Raw genomic sequence first — 27,571 nt, 5'->3', positions numbered from 1 at the left:
TCCGTTGCAACAGCGCCCTCACCTTTCTCCTCGATTTGCCCCTGCCCGGTCTTGGTGGAGGCCACCACGTTGGCGGCCATCTCGTTAACATGCCGAGAGGCCTGCTGAAGCGTCACCAGCTTCTTACTGTTGCGGTCTGCCTTCACCTGAGGACAGAGAGAGAGAGGAAGACCTGACGTCACCAGTGTCCCAATGCACTGCTTTTAAACTGCACGGACAGGGGCCGAGAAAGGGAGACAGAGGGAGGGAGGAAGAGAAATGAGAGAGTGGTGGTACGTAAAAGAAAGAAGGCCAAGAAAAGGACTGAGGCAAGGACAGGCTGAAATAAAGGCAGAGCAAGGAATCACAGGGATGGGGAGTTGGAAGTAGCACCACCCTGCACATATCAACTACAGCTGTATCTAGAATTCAATAATATCAGTTATCCTATCACAAGCCTTGAGCCGAGTTCACATCTTATCTTTATGCCACATCGGTGGCTGCCCACACTCATCACTGGATGTGCGTACATGTGTGAGATTAGCTGAAATGAAGCCCCACTAATTTTAGCAAGGTTAAGATTAGTACAAACAGAAATGCAGCCTGGTCTAAGGGATGAGGTGGGGGGGAGGTGTCTATGTTGGCATAGTAACTGGGGCAAAGGGTGCTCACCTTGGAGGCGGCGACAAGCTGGGCAGTGCTGGCGGCGATCTCGTGGGAACAGACAATTAGCTCTTCATACTTGCCAGTGTGCAGGACCACCTTGTCAGCTGATTCGCTGGGAGTAAAAATGGGCTGCAGTCAGCACACACTCAGAGGGACTATAATGTTCATTAAACACCACTGGTACATCAAAAACGCGGTCCGCTTATCCCATTCATAGAGCTGGGACTTTACAAGACGAATCTCATTCAAATAAGCTAGCTCTGAAATGCTCCTCTCCTAATGCGCTTAGCTGCTGGACCAGCTACAAAGTCTGCTTAATTGCTTAGACCTGTTTCATGAATGGGGGGTAACTAACAAAGCCTGCTACACTGGGGCTCCAATTGCCCTTGGGTGGAGACACATGAAATGCTGGATCACCTCAGATATAGCTCCAGCAGTCCCCTACGCATGTCTGTAGGTCTGTGTGTCTGTCTACACTTACACCATCTGAGTAGCGCCCCATCCCACAGCCTTGGAGGCGGAGATCAGTCCCTCGGTCCAGCGAGAGTTCCTGGCGTAGAACTCCTTAATGGAGGCCGCACCCTGGGGAGAGGAGGGGTCAGCACAGCACATAGAGATCAGAGCACTGCAGTGCTCAGGGAGCATATAGTAATCACATCTCCAACTACAAATCACAGTAGCATGTAGCGTGCTAGATAGAGTCCACAGTGTAAAGTGTAGTGCACAGCAATCACTTTATCAAATGCAACTGTGAATCCATGGCCACCACTACAGCTTATCTAGCGGTCAGCATGGTCTACATCCATCAGTGTGATCCATAGCGGTCATTAAGCTGTCAGTGCTGTTCACCATTCGGACATGAACTCACCCGCCCGTCCTCCACGATCTCCTTCTGAAGGTCAGTCGATGCTATCACTAGCATGCGGATGGCCTAGGGAACAAGAGGCAGATGGTTCAACAGGGTTGGTTACTCTTCACACTATGCTGATAGCTCCATGGCCATAGCAACACCTCTGCAGTGAGGGAATCTTACCATCATCAGGTCTGTGCATGAGTTGAGGATTCTGGAAGCAAACACATGAAACACAGTAAAGCAGAGGCTCAATTCACAGGAAAACAGAACCCATACTAAAAAAAATTGGAAAGAGACAGGCATAAAAGACAGACATTAGAGTCTGAAACAAGACATATTTCAATTCAGCAAGGTTTTTAGAAACGAATAAACGGCCATGAAAAACCAAATCTTCTGGCAGGAATATGAGACTCGGGGGAGGCTTGCTCCTTTGCTGCTCACCTCTCGTTGACCTCCAGCTTGACCCCAGATGTGTCCCTCCTAGCCTGGTTCATCATTTCCTGTTTGCAAAGACAAAGAACAGGATGAATACAGGATAAACCCAACACAATATAAACTATTCGTATAACAATGGGATACAACAGCTTCATCAAGACTGCTTTTTATTTAAGGAGGAATTCATCATTGTGGATTATATTTGAGGTTAAGTTCATGTTACGTTGTACAGACAGTGGAAGCTCAGTCCGCCTCTTACATCAATCCTCCGTACAGCCTCCTCGATGGCAGAGGAAGTAGCAGCCATTTCCTTGTCCACCAGGTCGCCCAGCTCGTCCTGTCGGATGTCTGAGCCTTTAGGCCGCAGCTCCTGTGGGGGACAGGGAGCCATCATGCCTGGTCCTAAAACACACACTGCTTCCCTGCCCATTCGCTCTGCTGCTCACTAAGACAAGCAAATAATACACTTCAACATGCTCACAAACAACGCACCTCAAAACTCCCATTCACTCAAACATTCACAAACCACACACCTGAACACTCCCACTCACTCAAATACTCACAAACCCACACACTCACTCAAAAATTCAAAAACGCTATACCTCAAAAGTGCCACCCACTTACAGACACACACTGACTGTACTGTTCATCTCCACACCTCCATTCACCCACAAACCATATGTCTCCACACTCCCACTCATTTGCATATACTCTCAAACTGTATATCCAAACATTCTCACTCACTTACAGACACAATAAGCATATACCTCAGCACTCCCACTCTATCACAATGCACTGCAATACATCTATTCAATCAAAGGGCATACCAAGTGTAAACTGGATTATGTACAAGGACACCGTGGACAGTATCTATGAACAGTGTCCATCAGAGAGCTTATGGCTCCAGGAAACCTCCTGTGTGGGGGTGCTGAGTTCGCAGGCCTGACCTCACCTGGGCCAGGTGCAGGATCTTTTGGATGATCATGCGTATGCCAACGGGGTCCGCCCGCTGCAGGGACAGTTTGGACTTGAGCTCTCTGAGGAACTGCAGGGTCTGGGTAGCACAGCCTCTGCAGTTTTCGGTCAGACCTGGAGTAGCAGAGCACACATGGTCACTGGTGAATAAGTGAGGGACGTGTCCGGCTGCTTTGTGCAAGCCACATATGCAGCAAGTTCAGACAATGAACAAACCAAATTAAGGAAGGGGCGGGACAAATGGGGAAGGACAAAGACAAAATCTCCATGATCAAGAATGTTGATATTTGACAGGTGGGGGACATGCCCATTTAGAGCTGGCCACACTCAGCAACGGCGATCTTTGCTTTGGTCTGGCCACTGGAGCTGCCAAAAGACTCCACTTTCTTCACAACGTCTGGTGCTACTTGGGGGCTCAGCGGGCACATGTGCCCAGAGTGCGTGGGGGTTTGCTTTGGCAGGGCACTCACGGTCAGCGTGGTCAGTGGGCGCCATGTGGGCGGTGGCGCTGCCGTTGACGATGGTGTCGGCAGCCAAGTGGGAGAACTGGGTCACGGCCCGCAGCAAGCCACTGGCGTCTACAGCGGAGACAGGCAGCGGAGATTATGTGCTGGCAAGCACATGCTCATGCCTCCACCAACAATCACCCAGCCACACCACAGGCCGCCAGCAGGGGGCAGCAAATTCATCAAGATCACCCTTCAATCTCTTACGAATGCCAAAGCCCACCACCTTTTGCTCTCAGTCAGAGAAATCCTGTGACCCCTTTTGTGACAATGATATAATGGAAATGCTGGGAAATTTTCCTAGATCTCTGCCTTAACATCGTAAGATCCAGCTCAAACATGACACTTAATACAGAATAGTGTTCTGGCTAAGTTATTGCACAGAAGAAAGCCAGAACTTACTGTCACTGACAGAATTACTCTTTTAGTGTGCAAGGGTTAGAACCGTTTCAGGGGACTAACAGGTTGGGAAAAGAATGGTGGTAGTGCGTAGGGAGAAGAACAGAGTCAGTGTAAAAGAAGAAGAACAGCATCAGCGTGTAGGGAGAACAGCGTTACTGTGTAGATTGAAGAACAGTGTCAATGTGTAGGAACAACAGTTTCAGTGGGTGGGGAGAACAGTGTCAGCGGGTATGGAAAACTGTCAGTGTGTAGGATAAACTATCAATGTCAGTGTGTAGGGAGAGAAACATTATGTGTGGGAGGCACAGAGTCTTTGGATAACAGTGTCGGTGTGTAGGATGTAGGGCATTGTCAGGAAACGGAGAAAGGGCAACACACCTTTCATGTCCTTCAGATAGTCAGCATGGCCTTGCTTCAGCTTATCAACCGAGCCAAGAGCAGCCTCTGCCCGACTGACAAGGTAATCTGAAAGAAAAAGAAAGAGACAGAGAGAGAGAGAGAGAGTGAGAGCCAGAAGAGCCAAAATACTGGTTCCTTTTTCCAGTCTCTTCATGTTATAGGAAAGAATGAGCAACAAAAATGGCTGACATATCTCATATTACCAAACTTTTTTTTTTTGTTGGATGACAAAAGAGGTCTTTGAAACTTATGGGCCAGAAATGTAACTGAAACGGAACATGACAAATAGATTCCGTAGGATCTTCTTTATCTAATTTCAGAAGGTACAAATAGGGGGCCTGGGGCTACCTGGTGAGCTGGTGCAGCGCAAATGGAGGGGGTCGTCCAGTTTAGCCACTGCGTCCTGGATAATAGTTTCTGCCTCGGCTACTGTGCCCTGCAGCAGGGCGAACTGGTCCTCCAGCAACTTCTGCTGCAGCTGCTCTTCCCGGCTCAGCTGCACGGACACAGACACACGAACTCTCTGAGTCAGAGAGCTTCACTCTTTCCTTCAGACACAGATTCTGGTTCACGGTCACGCTGAATGTCAATTGCTTTCTACTGGGGAATATAGGAAAGGATCAACGTCCAGCAACAGGGCTTGGCTGAGTGCCGTATCTGTACTAGGGCCTCAGTGCGTCAGTCAGGGGGGCGCCAGAATTCCACTAACATCTGTTCGACAATGATGTCATATCTGTCAGGTGGCAGTGTCATATCCATGGGACACTGACATCATATCTGTGAGACGGTGATACATGCGGGGGCCGTGTGACTCACCTTCTCCTGCAGCTTGCCCTGGAGCTCACCCAGCTCCCTGGTGCTCCTCTCCCTCTCCTGCTGCAGGGAGGACTGCTGCATCTGCGCAGACTGCCGCAGGGAGGAGAGCTCCGCCTCCTTCTCGCTCACCGACCGCATCAGCACCTCCTTCTCTGCCTGCAGCCCCAGCATCTCACTGTTCAGCCTCTCTCCCATCTGTAACACACACACACACACGCACACACACACACAAACACATGCACACACACGCGCATACACACACACACAAACACACACACGTGCACACACACACACAAACACACACACATACAAACACAAACACACGCACGCACACACACACAAACACACGCAGACATACACACACACACATACAAACACACGCACACACACACACACACACACACACGCACAGCCACGCACAGCTTATTAATGATAGAAATAGGTACATACACAACATTTACGTAATACAGAGTAAGATTAAAAACATCATATATAATGTAAATATAATTAACATTAATGCAGATAACCACTATCTCTGTAAACATGATGTGCTGTTCCCATGAACTGATGAAACAGAAGAAAAATCACGGGAGGTGGACCATTTACTGTAATGCAGAGTTACTACAGAATCTAGCGCACACATCTATTTCTGTGGTAACCTCAGGTTAATAGGGGGTGGGGGGGGGGGGCACTGTAAGACTGAGAAATGACAAAAGTATGTAATGTATAAATGATATTTTCCATGTCAGAGTGAAGACAACTCAAGTACATGTGTGATATTTACACATTCACATGACATTTTTCAGTAACAGTGCTGTGTTATCTATTCCTAATTATTTAAATAGAAAAAAAAAACGTTTTACATGGTGACTCAATGTATCCGATACTGCAGCGAACCCCCATCCAACTCATCACCAAGCCAACAGCAGCATACACAGCCTATAATGGTGTACCTAATATGCACTGTAACATGTAACCAGTTATTTATATAAATGTATGCACACACATTAACTACAGCAACATTTAACACAGATATCATGACTTGTTTAGAGTCCTTGCCATTGCTGATCCTTTATCTAGATGACTGGGTTAGCAAAAATGTCCAAAATTCCATGTCCAACCAATTAATAAGCAATATTCTTTGTTATAGGTCAGATTACATTTAAATCCAGCACAAGGCATTAAAAAAAAATAACATATAAAACAAAATGCTGTGATCTTTTCATGTAGGGTGGATATTGCAATGATTTTTCCTGAAATAGCCTTGCTGACACATGACTCATGCACTGACATATACATAAATACACACACTCAACACAAGGCGTTATGACATAACATTTCCAAAAGGTCCTTCCACAGTGATGTGTTCTTGTTATTCATGGCTTGTACAAACATGGGCTAATCTACTGGAGTAGGATCAATGAGTCACCCAGCCCTATACCGACAATGCAAGCTATATCATCCATGTCAATGCCTGACAAACCAGACACAAGTGGGCAGCTCTACAGGACGTTGTTCTCCCACATAAAAGAGATGACTCGAAACATGCCATTTCTAGCCATTGGCTAGTCTGATTGCACAAGTTAACTTGTAGTAGGGCTTGAATGGCGTTGTGCTCACACTCACTGGTCTGGGAGTGCTGTTAGCCTGGCCTGACACTGTTGCTCACTCAATGTGAATGGTCTCACATGTTCTATTGCGCTGGAAGTCACTCTGGATAAGAACGTCTGCTAAATGCACGTAATGTTAATGTAATGTAACAAAAATGGATTAGTTTCACAGATACTGATAAATTCAGCTTGTGGACTACCCTGGGTACGTAATGGACACATGGCGGTGCTGATCTCAGTGGTGTTGATGTCAGTAACTGAACATTCTCTCTCACACCCACGCATACACAGGAAAGTGATTAAATCCACAGGGAACGTATGCAGCGTCACACAACATGCAGTTGCTCTGCAGCAACTCAGATCTGATTTGCATGACAGCAAAAACAGCCATGTGCATGTGATTCTCACTGAGGCTCTAACAGGGAATTATCACTGTCTCAGCCCCACATTAAATTGGTAAAAGTATTGACATCTTTATCATCTGTGACATCTTTATTGGCTGTGAATGATGTTAGGTGGTAATATGGTATTACAGCAAGAGCAAATGCCTGCTGTAAAATCAGAAGGTTTCAGGTTTGTGACTGCAGAGATCATGGTGTCCGTTGCCTTCAATCTATGGCAGCATTACTGAGTCAAAGTATGGCCCTGGTGTGATGGCAACCTTTACTGGCGATGTACTGTGCTTTGACAGTAGCCGATTCCCAAGAAAAGGCATATGTTAGCACTTGGAGTTGCAGGCCCTTGGGCCCAAACCTATGTCTATTGGGCGAGGCGGGGGGACGCACCTTCTCGTTGCTCTGCAGGCTGGTCTGAATCCGCAGAAGCTCGGTCCTCTTCTCCTCCAGCTCTCGCCTCAGCTTGTCCATCTCAAACTTCTGCTCGTCCAGCTACACGGGGGGAAAGGCGAACATTGTATGCATTGCTTTTTTTTGAGAACCTTAGTAGAACTACAAGGACCATATGTTAGTGCTGCTTCTTTCATTTTTAAAATGCTCCCGAGATCTTGGTTGTTGACTTGGTTGAGGCAGATGCAAGCTTGCGTGGGAGCTTGGATTGTGAGCCAGGTTCTCATTGACAAAAAAAAAAAAACTTGTTCAGATTAAAACAAATGCGATAATCTGTTTGAAGGAATGCTTACTTTTTAAATGTGGAAAAGATACATACAATACCCATCTCTCACTCTTGAAAGCCTTTTAGTTATGAAGAGGTGAGGGGTATGTTGCTCTTATTGTTGACAATAACAAACTATCTTGAAACATAATTTTTAAAGCAAGAACTGCACTAGCAAATTTATATAAGTTAAATGACTGAAAGTTATTGAGGTGCCTGTTGCTTGCTTGGTTACATTACAAATGACATGGTTACTGTTTCCCAATCCAAGTTTAAATCCTCTGTTAATATGAACGTCAGGTCACCTTCATATCAGCCTCCTGCTTGATGCGGTCAACCTCGAAGGCCAGCTGCTGCCTGGTCCTGGCCACCTCCTCCTGTGACTGCTGGCTGGCCGTCAGCATCTTCACCGTATCTGCACTCTGACCGTAAACACACAAACATCTTTCAGTCCAGTTCATCCCTTCACACCCTACCTTTAGATCTACACACACATGAGGAACTCCTATCAAACTCTATAATTTGATGCATGCTACACTAAAGGGAAAAATTCAGTTTGAAACTATTTTATTAAAAGAACACATTCTCTATAAACAAACACCACAAATTCAGCATAACAATATCTATAACCCATTGCCTTCAAAGCAGTTAGATCTTGCCAAGACAGAAATACCAACTACTAGCAAGAGACAACAGCTTTACCTCTTTAACTGTCAACAGCGACTTCAACCACAATTCAACCAGCCCACATCATGAGCAGTGCTTGAAATTAAGGCATGATGAATCCAATGAATCAAAGTAGAGATGCTGACTGAAATGTACAGATATTTAGACACAACCAGAGAGGTGTGGAGAGTGACACAGAAGGATGTGGAAGACATGGATGGATGCTCTGTGATTACCTTTCGGAGCAGCTCTGCATGGCTGCTGACCAACTCAGCATGCTTCTCTTTCAGCTTGCAGTAGCGCAGCTCGGAGTCCTGGGCTCTCTCTGCAGCGGGAAGAGGTCAGAGGTCAGAGGTCAGGTCCATCTCCACAAAGGCCATGCCACAGTCTCCTCACACTGTACAAACACTCTGTTGTCATTGACTTCATGTGTGTGAGTGAGTGAGGGAGTCGGTGGGAGAAACAGTTTCTTGTGCTGGAGTCATCATCAACATCAGAGGGTCAGAGAGGTTCGGTATCTGCATCATGGTAAGCATCCGTGCAAGAGACGCTGTCAGTGACAGTCAGTGTCTGTTAGTCTCAAAGGATGAGTCAGTGTCAGAGTCAGTGTCTGCTGGTCTCTTTGTCTCAGTGACAGTATGAAACAGAGTGTTTGTGAGTTGATCGCAGCGTAGAGGTCAGTCTCAGTCTGTGTAGGAGTCAACATTTAAACTGAATTGGTCTCACTTGTGAGTCATTTGCTGACAGGCAATGCTTGTTGGTTGGTCTGAATGCGCAAGTCAGTCTGCAAGTACAGAAGATGCAGTAAACTGGTTTCAGTGTGACTCGGTGTGGTCTCAGTTTGGGAGCCTGCGTGAGAGTCAGTGTTTTTGAGCTGGTCTCGGCGTGAATCAGGGTCTTGGTGTCAGTGTGCTTGTGGTCAGGCTGGCACACTCACTCTCAGCCTCGATGTAGCTGAGCTGGGTGCTCTCGTTCTCCGCATTCTGCCTCCTCAGCATCTCCAGCTCCATGCGCAGCTGCTCGTTCTCCACCAGGGCGCGCTGTTTCTGCACCCGCTGCTCCTCCAGCTCTGCCTCCAGGCTGTTGATCTGGGACTTCAGCTGTGTGATGTAGCGCTGGGCCTGGACAAAAGGTGACAGCAGAATGTCACCATAAACCGCTGACGCGCTCAGAGCGACTGGTTTTGCCCGGTCGAGACTGGTTTCCACCACACTTAAGTACAGCCAGCACAAGGTGGTGGTGTGGCATGGATGCAACTGGGCATGTTCTTGTGAAAATAAAGGCATAACACACTCTCAAAAACACATAGCCTTGCAATTTCAAAAGCTGCCCACCCACACACTCTCTATCTCTCTCTCTCTCACACACACACACAGACACACTGTCCTCAAATGGCACAGCCTAATCACTTTTCCCTGCCTCTTCTCCCATTTCACGCACACTCCTCTCTAAAATCAATCAGAAAATCAATATGAAACAACTTAAAAGAATACATTGCAGCAGCTGAAACCCTTTTGGATGTAATGAACATGAAAGTATTGAGACGATCTACAAAACACAATAGACTGTAGATTATTCAGCAATATATCTCTAAGGTATAGGTTAGGTTCAGTAAGGAACAGCAAAGGAATAGCAAAGATCGCCCAGACCGAATGATGACCGAATGAAAAGACAAAGACCGTTTACCTCGGCTTTAATCCGCTCCAGCTCGGCTTTCAGAAGCTCGATCTCTCGCTTCAGGTTTTCGATCTGGATGTCCCTGAAAGTGCGGAAACAGTCGGCCAAAGCAGTGACCTGTTAATGCCCTTCTGTGCATGCTCGTCACAGGGCCTCAGGCGGTAAGGCTGTCTAACTCCTGTGTCGTAGGGCTGTCTGTGCCTTTAAGTTGTTTTATTCCATTTCTCTGAGTGTCAGTGTCAATGTACAAGGAAAATCATATAAAGACTATTCTGAAGGAATAAGAAGGAACTAAATAAATAATGAATATTCTGAATATGTTTGGGCTGGAGAACAGACAACATTGACGAGCTCTTCTCTTGTGCTGTTCTATCTTTGATTGTCCTGTATTGCTTAGACAGGACACAATAATGGAGAGTTTACCACTCCTCAAATATTAATGTTTTTTTATTGACTGATGCTGTCGTAATCATATTAGAATATTCAAACAATTGGAATCTCATTCCTTGACCTGACAGGTACATTAATTTCCTCAAGAACAAGTTGACACACCACTGTGTGGTGACCAGACGCAGATCTTTACCTGTTATCAAATCCACCATTAGGAGGTCCAAACGTCTGATCAAATATATCAAACTGCCAAAACAAAGAGAGACATACGTCATCACGTGTCACCAAGACAACAGCCATCTCTGGCCCTCTGATCTGTGGGCAGGTGTGTTAAGCAGCCAGGTTGCTGAAGTGTATCATGCCTGGTAACTGTAGTTGTACCAGACCCTGTGGCAATACCTGTGACTGCGGTTGAGTATGTAGTTGCGGTTGTGGTTGTGACACAGGCTGGATCTGCATGCTGGGCAGGGACATCTCGCTGACTTCGATCAGCGGCTCCCCATCGTCGTCGTCCGCTGGCTCCTCATCTGGGATCACAACCACTGGCTTCACGTGCTCAGCCAGAGCAGACGCCCGCAGGAAGTTGGGAGGTGACTGCAAAACGATGGGTAATAGTTGATAATGCCTCCAACTCACCAAATGCCTCCAGCTCTCCTACCCCCTGACCCAAATAGCCCCGATGTCCCATCTCTTACATCAGGGAGCTTGGGGATCTGAATGAGCCTTTTGAAGTACAGCATGTCCCTGGCTTTGTTGAAGAAGTTCTTCAGGCTGAAAGGCAGGAGAGCACACAGGTTATAAGCAATGGATGACACCAGAGTACCATTCGCTTTCACTTGGAATTTTACACTTGGAAGTACAGAAAGTTTAGAATGTTCAATAAAGAAGTGAAAGGTGAAAATCAGGTCTCCTCGCTAGGGCATTGTTATAGCCAGAGGTATAGGGCTGCTACAGGGACAATGGCATTCACCACCCGAGGGGGCTTGATCAGACCTCACCATGGGGGCTGCAGAAAATCCCTCAGCCATTTTTAAAGTCCTGCTGGGTTACCTGTGGAACTGGTCGTGGAATCGGTCTCGGTGGCCTTGGAGGGTGTCCGCCGGCAGACCTGCAACCCACAGCACAGCTTGACACTGACACAATTGCCGTCAGTCTACAACAGTGTTTCCCAAACCTCTCCTGGAGTACCCGTTGTTGATCATTTGAATCAGCTGTGTTGGAGCAGGGAGAGACCTAAAACATGCAGGACAAGGGGTCCTCCAGGAGAGGTTTGAGAAACGCTGGTCTACAACACTGATGCTGCTCTCTGTGCTGCTCTCTGTGAGGCTTTGAGGAGCTGCCCATGTTCCAAGGCAATTTATAGTAAAAACACTGATAAAAAGGCAAAACATGACACCCACAATAGCCGAAGGCAACAACAGCCACGACAGACATAAAATCATGCTCAAAGGACAAAACATCACACTGGATTTAAAAGGAGATCCCTACTGATAAGAAATGCAGTGTAGAGGAATCAATGTTAAGATAGGCTATGATGATCATGACAAAATAAGAGGGGTGCTCAGGGGAGTTAGTGACAGTTTGGATAAGGGATGGGGTAAAATGCGGCCTGGATTTAGCGAGCAGGGACGATGGGGGTGACAGAGTTATACGTGAGTCACTCACAGGCGTGCAGCTTGAAAAGCAGTTTGACAGTGAAGTGGTAGAGGTGGCTGCAGTCCTGGATCACCTGGATCAAGGGGGCCAGGCGGCACTGCCCCGACGTGGTGGTGGAGATGGCGATGGACGTGTTGAGCTGCCGGAACACTGAGAAGGACAAGGAACATCAGAAATGACATCAGGTTGAACACCAACTCGCTGTCTGATTGGACGGTGTTAACACTTGGCTGTGAGTGCCGGGCCTGCTCAGTTTTTGGCTTGTCGCAGTAGGACTCCTGAAATGAGGTAATTGCTTTAATTGTGCCATGCTGTCACCGCTCACTGAAATAGTGTTACCGGCTCGAGGAATGACTCACCCCTCTTTCTGAGTGGTTAAAGAGCTTTGGGTATTCACTGCAACAGTGTGCCAGACAGCATGCTGTGTTAAGCAGCTCTACTCATACGCTGGAAATTGCTGAACAGAAGGGTAATTAGACTCCCAGAACTTGCTTACAGTAACACTGAATGACTGCATGGACATATAGGCATGCCCTCTTGTACCTAACCACAGTCCTGCCAGGGCTTAAATGAGGGTTACATACACTAAGGGATTGAGAGAATGAGTTGTTTGGATGCATATGTTAAGAGAATCCCGCATCCTGACCATGTCTTGAGAGTTAATTAATACTTTGTAATTAAATAACATGGTTTCCACACACGAGTGTCTGAATTCATCCCAAACAGAAGGTGACGGGTGTGTTACAAGGAACAGTATGTACTGGTTACCTCTGCCCCCAACAGTTAACATTGTGAATTGATATGAGGTGACTATTGTGGTTCTGGATGATTCCATTGCCCACAACAATGATTCAGGATCATTTTACACAAATTGTAATCAATCCCCCTCATTTTGAGGAAAAGGCTGTAAATGAACCAGGGTTAGCTCATAGGGCTGGACTAGCTTCATTCTCCCTCAAGGTGGTTCCCTCCCATCCCATCACAACACATCCCTTTCATGAGTTTCCTTCTCTGTCACCATGGTTACAAACAGCCCTTGTCTGCCCCATAGGTCGATTTTAAGAAGTCACCCACAAGGACTTGCCAGGGTTCGGTATGTAAGACATGGGCACCCCCCAGCTCAAGTTACTGGGGGGAGTGGATGGTGTTACCTGTCTCAGCCAGCTTCAGCTCAACATCCATGTAATCCAGCACCTCCACGGTCACCTGGAACCTGCCAGAGGGAAGTGTGTACGCACTTAAACACACACTCTACACACAGTCCCATAGTTCATACTCCACTGTGCCTCTTGCCCTAACAAACCCAGACTCCAATACGGGAATGTGTTCAGTTGTTTAGTCTGAGCAACAGCTGAGGTGGAACACTGATCCCGTGGAGATATATGCATCGCAGTGAATACAAGTCCACTGACACACACATCCACTCATGGCTTCTTCTGATGACACTCACATACAGACCGACAGTAAGACTCAGAAGGCACCCTCACACTCTGCACATCCCTCCCACTGAGAAGCACTTAAACTGCCTGTTTGTATTCTGAAATCTGACTGCATCCCATTTCTAGCCATTTGTATTCAAAACCAGTATTTATCAACACTTAGAGGGTCATTCAAGAACTTCCAAGTAAAGAGATTCCCCATGTTTCTCCAAGATGGCGGGGTGTGCCGCCATCTTGAGGAAGACGGGAGGGTGCATAGAGGGGAAGAGCCTGCAGGAAGCGGGGTTACTGAGGGGGAGTGAATTCACTCACACATTGTTGATGTCAGTTCCTGCTGTACGTTCCAGAACCTCATCAGAAACCTCCAGGCTGGCCCGGATTTCTGCATGCTGAAACAAAGAAGATTCACTTTGTGTTGGAAAGAAGCTTCCTGGTTTACTATTAAGGCTGACTGTGTCCTTGTTTCTCCAAAAGAGAAGATATCTGTATGTGTGTGTAGCTGTAGCCCTGATAAGAGGAAGAGAGGGGCAGAGTTCCCTTCTTACCTTCATGTGGAAATCCATTTTGGTGCAGAGGAGCTTGGAATAAAGGGCAACCAGTTGCCCGTAACGGTCATGAAGATTACCCTGTAAACAAACGCAATGAAACAGGGCACTTTTCATATTGAATATAAAGCCCAAGTGTCTGCACTTTACCATTGTGTATAAGCAATGGGCCACAAGCTACATTTTCACATTTATTTGTCAGTGACTAAGTAAAAAGAAGTATTGACCAGAGCAGTCCTTAGTATTATTCTTCACTGTCTGCTGTGTGATCTTATGGCAAAATCCCTTCCAGCTCTGACTACAGGGGCATAACCTGTGCCTCAGAGACCAGAGTGCTCTTTTCCTTATTGTGGCAACAGCTTTGAGTATGGGTTATACTGCCATCAAATGAGTATGTCCACATGATTCCTAGCACAGGAAAGTTTTATTTAAAGAAAACAGGAAAAAAAATTCAAAATACAAAAACAAAACTGAAATAGTTTCTAATGAGATGATTTACTTAACTTTCAGAAAACATTAGGAATAATTGCTTGTCCATTAATGCCACAAACCACAAAGACTGTCAAACTGGCCATTGAGAAGTGCAATGTAGCACACCTCCTCATTTACTATAATGCTGCTGAGATGACGATAAATAAGAGGAAAGTAAGTAAATAGAAGAGTATGAGACAGGCTACCTCTTACTCTCCTACCCTCATGCTTTTGCAACCAGAACCCCACTCACCCACAACCTCCCCATCTCCTGGATGTTGCTAATGTGTCTCACACAGTCCTGCAGGCTCTGTGGAACGAACACAAGGGGGACAGGCATATGTGATGACACCATTACACACACATCACACACAACCAAAAAGGCTCTTTCATAGCCCTTCTCTGTGAACTACCGCCCTTGGTAGGCTCACATTCATGTTGACATTCATGTTCATGTTCACATTGTGAAGCCATCTGACCATCAACAACATCATAATGTTAGAGGAGTAACCACAGACTCTAAAGGAATATTGAGTGTTCAGTTTGAGTGTTTCAGTGTTGAGGAAGGATGATGTACAGTGTGTCAGGGGCAGCAGTGTGGCTCTGGTAAGTTTGTAACTGACAGGTTGCTGGTTCAATTCCCTGCTGGGACACAGCTGCTGTACCCTTGGGCGAGGTACTTAACGCGAAGAGCAGCGAAGTTGCTCTGGATATGAGCATCTGCAAAATGACAATAATGTAATATAATGTAATGTCAGAACATGATCACTACCCTGTTTGACCAACTGTATGTGTTCTTTTCTAAGACTGTCTAAGATTATTAGTCATTTAAAGAGAGTTGGAAAAACCTGCTGGACTGCAGACCTACAGAGCCAGGACAGGTGAGGGAGAGGAGGAGGGTGAGGAAGACGAGGGGGTACTCACGTTGTGGTGCCCGTCGCGTAGCACCTTGTGAAGTACATGGCAGAACTTCCAGCTAAGGATGGAGCTGCTGGCCAGCGGCAGGCCCAGGGCGTAGGACCAGAAGGTGAAGGCCCCCTTCTCCCGGTGGGTCCCGAGAATGATTCCTGCATGCTTGTCAAGGAAACCAGTCAGCAGACCCTCCCTAGCAAAACTTTCTTTTTTTCCCTTATTGCCTTGCAGACAGCATCAACGAAGGTAACGTACATATGAAAGTCCAACTTCTTTTGCCACCATCTATATCATTTCCTCTACATGATCACTTTTTTTGGTTTATCCATGTGTGTATTAATTGTAAATGCATGTATGGTGACACACTGAGTGTGAGTGTTTGTAGAGCTACTGAACATGTAGAAATATCTGCAGTAAATGTGTGTTTGTCTGTTGTGTCTATGTGTGAAAAAGTACCAGCCCGCATACAGTCAATGCACAGGTTTTGAACCATTAAACAGTCAGTGCTGTCCACATTTTCCTTCATTCACTCCAGCCTGAGTGTGGACTGGGTGTCAAAGAGGATACTGCGCGCATGCTTCTCTTTCACCGGTGCCTCTGTGGTGTTGATGGCTTTGCTGATGCTGCTGAGCTGAAGGAGAGAGAAGTGGAAAAGTACATTAGGTCAATATTGCTTTCACATCTCCTGTGTTCTCTATGAGCCGTCTGGGTCCAGAGGCACCAAAGAGAAGTTTTTTACAACATTGGGCTTATTTCATTCCATACCAAAACCAATACCTCATACCTATACCTATAGCACAAACATACCATATACCTCAAAGATAGGGCCAAATTATCTTCCCCTACTTCTACACTTTTTCTGCATATGCTGATTCTGGGACACAGGCCAAAGGGTCAGACTTGCTCAGAACAGCTACTGTATTAAACAGTGAGGACACTCTAAATTGTGTGAGTCAGCTCAAACTGTAAAAGGTTAGAATTAAATCCGGGTCTGTAGCAGGTGTGATAATGCTTTGAAAAGCATTCAGGTTTCAGTACATGAGGGAGCTGAGCAGCATTCTTTGCATCTCAGTTGAGAAGCTGATCTACAGGTACTGCAGTAGAGACTCCTGAGGCCTGTCCCTTTATCTAAACTATCTCACAACCTCACCTACACATGTGACACGAAACTCCAGTAGACACAAAAGGGGTAGACCGAGTAAGAGCACAGATGTACAGTCACCTGTATATTACATTTTATCACAAAATCTTCAAAATCTATTAAGAAAACATTAAACATATTGACCAAAGGAACCATTAAGTAGCCTACAAGTGGCACAGCATTTCTAATGATTCATAGGTTGCCTCCACCAGTCCATACCAACAGGAAGAGAAGGTGTTATGTGAATGCCTGTTTGTTTATGTGTTTGTCTGCCCATGTCTGTCTGTGAGAAGAATGAAATATGAATGATTTGAATAACGCATGGTGAGATGACTGCCATTGGGAAAAGGACAAAATAACTCGATTTTAGGGCTGCTCACACCTGTTAAGAGTGGCAGAGACGTGGTCTCAGTCAGGTGCCACTTAGCTTTAAACTGTCATGGAATGATTTTTATCCTTTCATTGCTGTGTTATCCGAGTGGAGTGGTCCCCTGTGGCTTTGATAAATAAAATTCGCTCACTGTTAGACTTGCACTACAGTGACCTATAAGCTCCCACTCCATTAAATCTGTATCACACATCATGCCTGCGACTGCTTTAGACCCCTCCCTGGGCAAGACCAGATCCACTACACAATTACATTATCATTAAAAATGATTAAAATAAAGTAATTAAAATAATTACTTGATAATTCGTTAAAAACCATGTTGGTTGGCTGGTACCTGTTTCTAGTCATTATGAGCACTAAGTCATCACTCAGATGCAGCTGTGCAAGACCCTCTGACTGTATTAACTCATAACCAGCAACAGACAGAACCTCGTATAACCCAGTAACACTTCGCACAGCACACTGAGTAGATGTAGGTAACTTCCACCTCGGGGTATGGAAAGTTTACCACAGATACTCTACAGCATGACCAGCTATTTGACTCCTTCCATCCATACTTCCTTGTCTAGGAGGTTCCAGATGGTAACAGGAGGTTCTGGTACTGTCTGGATTGACATTCTACCTATAGAAGTTCTGTTGCAGATCACACCCCTTCAAGAACTGTTCATGAAGAGGCAGCAAATCAGAAAACACTTACAGCTTACACAACAGCACAGACTGAGCTTTCAGTATAGAGTGCATGAACCTGGCTATGTAGCCAATATGTCAAATATCTGTGCTAGTACTTCTTACTTCAGAAGTGTACAGAAAATATGCTCTTAATCCTCTGTACTATTTAAATTGTCAGCACACTAAATCATACACTCTCAACAAAGTCATAAAAATAACCACCCTGGAAAGGTAAATATTTTCTGAAGGGGAGTTGACTGCAGTTCAGAGAAAATGAAAGCAAAGTGAAAGACAGTAAGGCAGCTCTTCGGGGCAGCAGGACTAGGAATTGAGGCTGTGTTGTCATTATAACTGCCTGACAGGTCCTGAAAACCTTTGCAAACATTTATAGTGGGCATACCAGCTATGCCATTAGATGCTGGATGTATGTACTATTAAAAAGTAAATGTGAGAGTGGTGGACAGCTCAAATTGCAGTAAGTGCTTTGGGGAGTGAGTTTCCAGACTGACCACTTTACACTTTTAAACACTGTAGTTCACTGTACATTTCAGAGAGGTTAGTGAGAGACTGATTAGCTATTCACAGGCAGAATGGCTCAGCATATAAATAGCTTGTTAATTTAATTAACATTTGTCTCTATCTTGCTGTAACTCAAGCCGTGCTGTGAGAAATAAAAGCTTTTTTTTTTGGGACTGTGAAGTTGCAGTCAGCTCTGCATATTTTAGTCCTATTAAAATTCTGCTGGCAACTCAGTTTCAACCAAACCAATTTTGCACCCCGAAACTGGCATATTCACAAAGGCAGATTCCTTTCCCAAGCTGTAAAGAACCCTTGAATTGAGGGAACCATTGCCATGCTGGCACTCTCAGTGACTTTCAAGTACTGCGTGCACCAACTGCTGACTGAACAAATAGGCTTTTCCCTCTCAGCTCTCATGGACCGTAGGTTTTCTAAGCAGGCCTTGAGACGGGGACAGAGTCTGGAGACAGGGGGGGGGGGTGTTACTGTTTATAATGACAGTTGAGGGACAGAGAGAGAGACAAATTACTGGCGGGACTAGATGCCGCTGGCACCGTCAACCGGACCAGCAGGTGTTGCCAGTTTCAATATGCTGCAAACGGGCTTCACAAAGTCTCCGCCTCTCAAATGTCTATCTCTTTGTGTGCACAAGGGCAGGGAAACACGGTGATACGGCCCTGAGAGGGCATGTGCAGAACTAACTAACTAACAAAAGGCAGCTGTGAGGGAGTCCTGTCTCGGAACTTTGCAGTCCTTAACAAGGGGAAGGCTCTGGAGACAGACATAGATACTCAGCAGCAGAGAGTTTCAGTCAAAACGCTAATCACAGATCACAGCCCCTGAGGGCTGACTAAAGGGGCCACTGAGCGGTCTGTCTTCTGCTGTTCTGCCTATTCTTCCACTTTTTATAATCATAAATACAGCATTATAATTAATAATTACCACCCTTGTGATTACTGCAAAAATTCCCGGCACCTCCTGGTACCTAACCCGGGTGCCAGCTGACACCTATGAATTGAAAAGGACAGTTTCCTAGCAATTAGTGAGTGACACACAGCTTCCTGCTGTGACTGAGGTGGGGGGAGGGGACAGGATGGGTGACAGCAAGAAATCAGATCGGTGCAGCATGTTCCCGCATTTCTGCTGAGGAGAATCTCTGCACTTCGTGTAGCCCGGTGAGTGGCCTGTCCCTCCTCCCCTCAGGGTACCCCCTGTTCAGTTTGGGCAAGCTCAGAGTGATGGGTGCAGAGACACCCCCTGAGCCAGAGCTTCAGTGACAAACACAACGACCTCAGTGCCCAGGAGGGAAGACAGCCAAGTGGGTCATACCTTGATCTTTATATTATCTGGAATGGCTGAGAGCAGTCAATGAGAATGCCATGAGCTGATTACCATTTACATAAATATCAGTGGACCTCTGCACTTGCTGCCCAATTCTAATGCCCTATAACACGTGTATTGAAATGTCATCTGGTTGCACATCAGTCATACAAGAACTGCTAACCCTACCACCACCGCCAACCTCCATAACTAAGCACTTCCTCCCAACCCTGTACTGCTAAGTCCTCCATTAAAAGTGGTGAGCTGGCACACAGATTAACTAAGCGTTACTTCCCAAGGGTATCAGTACATTTACTGTATGTAGTGAGGGGCCACCAGAAGGTCATCAAACTTAGTCAGGTTTGTGTGTGAGGGAATCACCTGGGTTTTGCTCTGCCATGCTGTACCTGGCAATGAAGCCCCGGCATGCTACTGCTACTGATTAGGACTATGAGTGAGGCATGTACTAAGCAGTCAGAACACCTGCCACTTCATCGTGGAGAGAAAAGAGCAGGCTCTGAAGGCAGATAACCCCAACCACGCTATGCTAATTCAACTGGCTGACCGTTCATGGGCAATAAAGCACACACAACACTCGTTTTCACAGAGGCCTGGTCTTTTAGACCGTGACGAAGAGGCGCCAGAGTGGCTACACCATTTGCTGACCTCATTCTGCCATGATCAGTGCAAAAATCCCCGCTCGGGAACACTGCTACACAGTACAATTTTCCTATACCCTCAAACAACAATAAAATCAAAACAAAATCAGGTTAAAATTATTACACATGCATAAGGCCGGACAATTCAGATGCAAAGTCATCTGGGTGAAAACGAGACTGAACAAATGTACCACAAACAAAGTAGGCCAGATTAGCTGACCCAGCCTGCGGTCACAGCTCCTTAGAGTCCTTAAATGGAGCAGCATTGCTGCTCCATACACACACCAGCTTACATCCATTGGACGAAATCACCCTGCAGTATTCACCAAAAACCTACTACGAGATAAAAACACTAACACATCCGTTCTTACCTCGTCGTCCCTGCGTTTCAGCAGTGTGTCCTTGTGCTTGGACATCCTGCGACTGCGAGCCTGACTACTGTGGGAAAGGAGGATGTGGCTCCACTGAGGGCAGCCAGGTATTCAGAGCTCCTGTTTATTGCCTTGTTCTTATCAGCTTAGTTCAACACCAGCTCCAGGGTCTGGCTTTCAAGGACAGGCAGGACATCAACACACCGCTAATGTTCATTCAGAGTCAACCACTAATTTTACCTCCTCAAGTCCACTTTGACTCAGAGACAGCGCTAATATTGCAACGCTGAATGCAAGAAAAACATTCACTCACAGGCTCCAGCACTAACTTTAAATCACTGAGTCCATCATTGATGTTATCTTAATGTATCCAGCACTAACCTTGTTTCACTATTACATTACATTACGTAATGTACCTTACACAGGGTCCAGCACTAGTCTTGCATTAACATAAAGTCACTTTTTCCAGCTTCACAATGCTATACTGAACTTATGCACCAAATACCAGCTGTGAAAATAAAAGCTAAGATAAATGGTAAAATACACACTAGAGAATGCTGCAGGTATTAACCAGAGCAGTAAAGGGACAAAAGCCTATAGTGAGAGTAAACTGGTGCCCTGAGTTTAGTGTGGGGGAAGAGAATTGCCCATTTTTAAATACAATTTTACAATGTGTTAAACAGCTGAAAAGCTTTTATTGCTAATCATAAGGAAAGGGGTCATAATCATACTTAGAAAGGCAGTTCTGTCTACAGTTAGCAGTTCTTCAGTCAATTGATCCTTACTTAAGAAAGAAAAAAATAGACGTTTGTAAGGCCTTTCATGCATAACCTCATCACCTAATAATCAAATTATTCAAAAATGTCTTCTAAGAGTTCTCTATTAGTTAATGGTGCTTGCAAACAGACTAAAGATTATGTTCATCAAATATAGTATAGTTGCATGCTGTACATTGTATGAAATAAACAACCTCTCAAATAGATATTCTATGAATTAGATATTCTATCTTTTTAGCACTGGATGTGGATTTAGATATGAATTTGCAGATGTACTCCCGGGACCAACATTTCCTCTCTGTCAGAGTCCCTTACTGAACAGATGATTTGATTTTGCTCAGGACCCAGAAGTCTTGTTCCCTCTAAACATGCTTTCTTTGTGTAAGAGGGAAGCTGGAGCTGTTCTGTTCCCAATTCGTCTGAAAACTGAATTGTTTTTCCAAAAGAGAGAGCACTACAAGCAATCATGCATTGAGTGACACAGCAGAACTTCTTAACAGCCACCCAACTAGCAAAGGTACAAGACCTGTCAGCTCAGCTAGTCACTCAGAGAGGAGAGGGAAGCAAGAGAGAGAATAAGTTATGACAGGTCTGTTTCATGTCCATCAGTCTGTCAGTATGGAGAGTGAATAAGGCTGTCTACAAGAGGGGCTCTGTGTCACCTTTCTCCTTGGATTTATCAGTACAGTAATACGATAGTACATTCATGAAAAGGAGAGAAGAATATTTGTAGCCAATAAGTCCATACATAGAACATTCATACTCATATCCCAGACCACAATTTATTTGATATGTGAAAGAAAACCTTGAAAAATAAGATGTAACACATGAGCGACACAACAAAAAGGGGTCATACGCAACATACCACAACTGATGATTAATTAATTACCAATCTGCAATCATGATGCTTAATACAGATCGAACTTCATGTGTCCCCTCAGTATGAGAGTGCAGTCCACTGCTTTTTGTACTGTTGTCTGAAATGTTGGCAGCAGGTAATATTTCACATTCACTACAATTTTTATTTAACTCTTATCTTTAGAAAGCATTCACAAACAGAACAGAATGAATGAAAAAGAAAATGTGACCTTGCTCGTCACCTGGGTCACTGGGGCCAGTGGCAGACTCAGGCTGTTTGAAGGGCAGGGGCAAAAAAATAAAAAGGGCACCCAGTGCACAACATGGGGCCCCACCAGCGTGCAAAAAGCTATGATGCATCATGTATGATGAAATAGTCTTCATCCTTGATTAAGATTAACATTATGTTATTAGGTGATCCAGATTAAAAATATAACTACACGTCTATGATAAAAACACACAGGGAACTATAAACCTTTAAAATGTTTATTTGTTTATTTCATACACTATATGTCCAAAAGTATGTGGACACCTGAACATCACACCTATATGAGCTTATTGGACATCCCATTCCGAAACCATGGGCATTAATATGGAGTCCCCCCCCCCCCCCCCCCCCCCCACCCTTTGCAGCTATAACAGCCTCCACTCTTCTGGGAAGGCTTTCCGCAAGATTTTGGAATGTGTCTGTGGGAATTTGTGCCCATTCAGCCAAAAGAGCATTTGTGAGGTCAGGCACTGACGTTGGACGAGAAGGCCTGGCTCGCGATCGGTGTTCTAATTCATCCCAAAGGTGTTCAATGGGGTTGAGGTCAGGGCTCTGTGCAGGCCACTGGAGTTCCTCCACACCAAACTCGTCAAACCATGTCTTTATGGACATTGCTTTGTGCACAGGGGTACAGTCATGCTAGAACAGGAAAGGGCCTCCCCCAAACTGTTGCCACAAAGTTGGAAGCATACAATTGTCTAAAATGTCTTGTATGCTGTAACAATCGGTGTGGCTGAAACACCTGAACTCAAAAATTAGGAGGTGTGTCCGCATACTTTTGGCCATATAGTGTATGTCAATGACCTCATTATGGTCAACTGCGATATCCCTCTCAATTGACAGCAGCAGAAGATCGGAGAGCCTTCTTTCCCCACGTCAGTTTCTGAGCTGGATTTGATCAGCTTCAGTTTAGAGGATGATCGCTCTACTGAAGCAGTTGTCACTGGGATTGTAGGATATGTTTTGAGGATCATAGTCTTTCAACTGATTCCACATCGTTGTCTTTAAGGCACCTTAGCACAGCTTAGTTACTTGACAGACTTGTTAGCGGCCATACAATGTGTTTTGAATGTAAGCAGGGTTTGAGAGGTAAATTCAAAATCTTATCAAAGTATTTGGCGGCACCCTTGAGACTGTCGTCATGGCACCCACTTTGGGAAAGCCTGCCCTAGAGAGCACGTTGTAGGGGAGACTGTAGGGCACTGCATCTCATTTTCTTCACTGAGATTTTTTTCTCTCCATTGCAAGGGCACTTCACATCGTGTTTTCTCACTTGGAAGGGCATCCAAGAGGGCACTTCATGAGTTTTTTTCACAAGAAAGGCACCTGTAGGGAACCTGAAGTTTATCCCATAGTAAGGGCACCTATCACACCTATCACCACATCACATTTTCTCCACTGGAGGGGCATGTATTAGGAAACTTCCCCACATTCTCACGGCATGTAGGGACACTCTTTACAGCACTGCATCACATTTTATCCACTGGAGAAGCACCTAATTGGGCACTTCATCAGGTTTTCTCACCTATAGGAGTACTCTATACAGCACTGCATCCCATTTTCTCTACTGGAAAGGGACACTGTCATGCAGGGGCGGCATAGAGGGCACTTCATAACGGCACCCTTTCCATTGGAAGGGCACCAATAGGGCACTGCATCACGTTTTCTCCACTAGAAGGGCACTCATTAAGACACGTAATCAAATTTTCTTGCTCTAGCCTGCACATCATCATAATTTATTGCATGAAGGGGCACCCTAGAGGGCACTAAATTTTTTCCCATGTGAAGGGCAGCCAATGGGGCACTTCCTCTCATTTTCACCACTCTAGAGAGCACTTTAGCGACGCTTTTTCAAACATGGGGGCCACGGGGGGCAGTCACTCCCAATGCCCCCAAGTCCGCCAGTGACTGGGGCCGTACGGTTTGCAAAGGGAGTAGTGAAAAAAATCCAAAAGAAAATAAAACCATGATCCTAACAAAACAGTGAGGGATATTGTGAGACAGAGAAGGATCTGGATTTAACATCCTCTTACTCTCATACTCTTATTACAGACCTTTGGTTAGCAGTTGATAATTAAATCCCAGGACTACACCATAATGTAGGGTCCAAACACATGGTGGTGGGAATGAGGATGTAGAGAGCTGTAAAACCTGTTTCTTTTAACAGAGAGGCCATTATCACCAAGGCAACCACTGAATTTTTTTACCCAGTTAACAAGAGGCTGAATCAAACAAGGGATGTTGGGTTAAAATACAGTCCATCACATTGTTATTACATCTCTGCTTCTATCAGTTTTTCCATCATGGCAGGTCCTGGACATTGAACACTACCATTGATTACTGGAAAATTTATTCCTTTGATTTATTTAAGATATATTGAAGTATTTATTTTAAAAATATTTTTGAATCAGATCTTATGTCTCTGATACTGTTTCCGGGTTCTTTGTGGGCAGCTCATTTCCTGTCGATCTAAAGGTTGCGTCCTGGTGATATGAGGGTGTAGCCCTGGGCTGCTGTGTCAAGTGTTGACCACCATATTAGCAGCACCAGCTAAACAGAAAAAGCAATTCACATTCTGTGAGATGAGTCTGTCCCACTCTTACACAACATGGAGGAAGCAGGTGAAGGTTTTGGACCTATTTGCTGTGCAGTTCCTGGTGGAGGGTACAATAATTGGGATGACCTTATGCCAAAGTTAGCTATGTCACTGTTAGTGAATAAATACTCCCTACTCTGTGTCACCATCCAAATCAAATCTTGCTAGCACTGCCTGTGTTTTAGACGCTGCTGTGCACGCCAGTCTTTGAAAAGTTGTTGAGGCATTGTTTATGTACTTTGCTTCAGTTTTCCTGAAATGAACAATAAATATCCCCCCCTCCCCATTTCCTCTTCCTGTAGAAGCCTGGTTTCCATGGTGACCACATGGCTGTGGCTGACACTTAACTCAGCGGTGTGACAGAGGGCTGAGTGTATGTTCCTCACCACAGCTCCTTGCTACAGCTGGGCTGGTGCAGACATGTACACCACTTTTACACATGATACCCAACTTAGAGTAAAGTCTATTCATGTTTGCAGGGGCCAAAGCCATCCAGTCTTTCATATTATTTAAAATCCTGCATTGCACTCTGTCAGAGGAACATGTGCGATCCTAAGACTATCATTCTACTTGCACTCTAACTCCCTATTCCTTTCTATTGAGGAGCACTTTTTAGTTATCCCTACACTTAAACGTGGTTTAAGCATAGCCTATGCTTTGTGCAGCTCCACTTGCCCTTGTGAACTGAAATAATCAGGACAGGTGACTTGCTGTGGAAAGCAATCACAAAGGGAGAGTATAAACAGCCAGGACAGTGTGGGTGAAGGCACCACACTCGACCTTGGCAGTAGGACTAGCAAAAAAAAAAAAGAAAAAGAGTGACAAAGAGGGCCTTAAAACCCTACATTCAACATGCACATGCAGTTGACTACAGACTTAACATCCATGTTAAGCAAAACCAATTACAATAGCTTCGATTTCCTGTGCCGACTCCTTGTACCGGACAATAACTTAACGACTGAGGCAGTCAGAGGAAACCCCTCACGTGTTCAAGGAAACTGGCAAACTGGAACTCACTAGACCAGTTTCGGCCATAGTACAGCAGTCATGGTGACATGTGATTTTGACACAGGCTTCTAAAATGATTATCTACAGAGAAGGAATGTCAAAGCTCCCCCCCCCTTGCTTGTTCTACCCTTAAATGTCTCATAGATCACTTAAATAGCACAGTTGCTTTGCCTAGCTCATATCAAAACCTGACCATCCTTTCAATACCCTGAATGACATGTTAAGATATGATACTGTATGTTAATGATGTGCTGCTTCTTGAATAAATGGGATGTTGAGAATATAAATTATGTTGTTTAAACATTGCATATGAAGAATGTGTGACATTGAAAGTGAAACGAAAATGATGTTAGGCTGAGTTTCAAGAACTGTCAAGACATTTCTGAATTATCCAAACTAAGTTGAAGAGTCTGAAGATTACAGTGTTTGTTTTGATATAAATGGTACTTCAGTCCATTTACTGCAGCTGTGTTTATATCATATCAAGCTGGATTCCTTTTTGTTTTACCTACTAGGAAATTATGTACACATATACAAACAGGAACCGTCAGTACAACAAGTTTTGAGACATATTACTTATAACAAGTTTAATGGACACCCAATTATTTTTTTTCCAGATACATAAATCTTGCCATGTAGATAGTCAACTTTTAATTTTGTTACTGTTACCCAGGACCCTTAGCGAGCTTCACTCACTGTCACAAAAGAAAGTTACCCACAAGTCCCAAACTACCTCAAAGTAATCTGAAGTAGACACAATTACGTATAAAAATGGGTCTTAATATGCCCAGCACTGCAGAATAACTTTAACAGAATTACTTAAGCATTAGCACTAACAACAAAATTGGGCAAAGCAATTTAACAATCAATAATGCTGGCAGTGGGGTTTGCTTTCATCTTAAAGAGGGCCCACAATTAATTAGAATGAGATAAAATGCAGACAAAGCAGCAATCTGAGATCAGTTGTCTGACTGGAAAGCAAGTCTCCTGGCCTGCACACCCACTGTTAGATATAAGTATACCTTCCACGAAATGCTATAAAGGCAACTTGACTGAGCTCCAACAATACTATTAGCAAAGCACATTCAAAAGTACACTCCAGGTAAAAGTATCAGCTTTCAGTGCAAAAATATTAGCCAATGCCAACAAGGCAGAGTTCCAGACCTACCCATAAACCGACATCTACTGTACAACAGGGAGGAGATAAGGTTATACACTGGGCTTCCTTTGCTATCACAACCTCTGTAAAGGTGTCTTTACATTACAACTTCATTCTGTGGCATACATTACATTAGGGCTTGAATAGTGTTATGCTCACACTCATTGATCTGGGAGTGTTGTGAGCCTGCTCTGACACAGTTGCTTGTTTAAATTGAATGGATACACATGCTATTGTGATGGAACTCGCTCTAGTTAAGAGTGTCTGCTAAATGCATGTAATGTAATGTAATGTAACGTAATGTATTTGCTTAATAGACACCTTTATCCAGA

At 44.9% G+C, this 27,571-nt stretch overlaps 1 protein-coding gene across 1 annotated transcript in view; it reads right to left on the bottom strand.

The window, feature by feature from the left end:
• LOC118778010 (huntingtin-interacting protein 1-related protein-like) overlaps positions 1-27,571 on the bottom strand; it is a 32,451-nt gene that overhangs the window by 2,784 nt on the left and 2,096 nt on the right. The window contains exons 2-29 of the mRNA XM_036529310.1: positions 16,075-16,138; positions 15,520-15,662; positions 14,849-14,905; positions 14,125-14,205; positions 13,892-13,968; positions 13,292-13,353; positions 12,150-12,290; positions 11,535-11,592; positions 11,180-11,255; positions 10,884-11,078; positions 10,678-10,730; positions 10,104-10,176; positions 9,355-9,538; positions 8,654-8,742; positions 8,057-8,173; positions 7,427-7,528; positions 5,032-5,226; positions 4,564-4,711; positions 4,195-4,281; positions 3,379-3,486; positions 2,886-3,022; positions 2,193-2,303; positions 1,940-1,998; positions 1,679-1,709; positions 1,514-1,576; positions 1,127-1,227; positions 652-757; positions 23-146 (exon numbers count right to left, since the gene is read on the bottom strand). Of these exons, the coding sequence (XP_036385203.1) occupies positions 23-146; positions 652-757; positions 1,127-1,227; positions 1,514-1,576; positions 1,679-1,709; positions 1,940-1,998; positions 2,193-2,303; positions 2,886-3,022; positions 3,379-3,486; positions 4,195-4,281; positions 4,564-4,711; positions 5,032-5,226; positions 7,427-7,528; positions 8,057-8,173; positions 8,654-8,742; positions 9,355-9,538; positions 10,104-10,176; positions 10,678-10,730; positions 10,884-11,078; positions 11,180-11,255; positions 11,535-11,592; positions 12,150-12,290; positions 13,292-13,353; positions 13,892-13,968; positions 14,125-14,205; positions 14,849-14,905; positions 15,520-15,662; positions 16,075-16,138 (2,842 nt within the window). The remainder of the gene's footprint in view (positions 1-22; positions 147-651; positions 758-1,126; positions 1,228-1,513; positions 1,577-1,678; positions 1,710-1,939; positions 1,999-2,192; positions 2,304-2,885; positions 3,023-3,378; positions 3,487-4,194; positions 4,282-4,563; positions 4,712-5,031; positions 5,227-7,426; positions 7,529-8,056; positions 8,174-8,653; positions 8,743-9,354; positions 9,539-10,103; positions 10,177-10,677; positions 10,731-10,883; positions 11,079-11,179; positions 11,256-11,534; positions 11,593-12,149; positions 12,291-13,291; positions 13,354-13,891; positions 13,969-14,124; positions 14,206-14,848; positions 14,906-15,519; positions 15,663-16,074; positions 16,139-27,571) is intronic.

The sequence above is a fragment of the Megalops cyprinoides genome, chromosome 5 (genome assembly GCF_013368585.1).
Source record: "Megalops cyprinoides isolate fMegCyp1 chromosome 5, fMegCyp1.pri, whole genome shotgun sequence".
In the NCBI taxonomy this organism is placed as follows: Eukaryota; Metazoa; Chordata; class Actinopteri; order Elopiformes; family Megalopidae; genus Megalops; species Megalops cyprinoides.
This window is presented reverse-complemented; position numbering and strand designations above follow the sequence as displayed.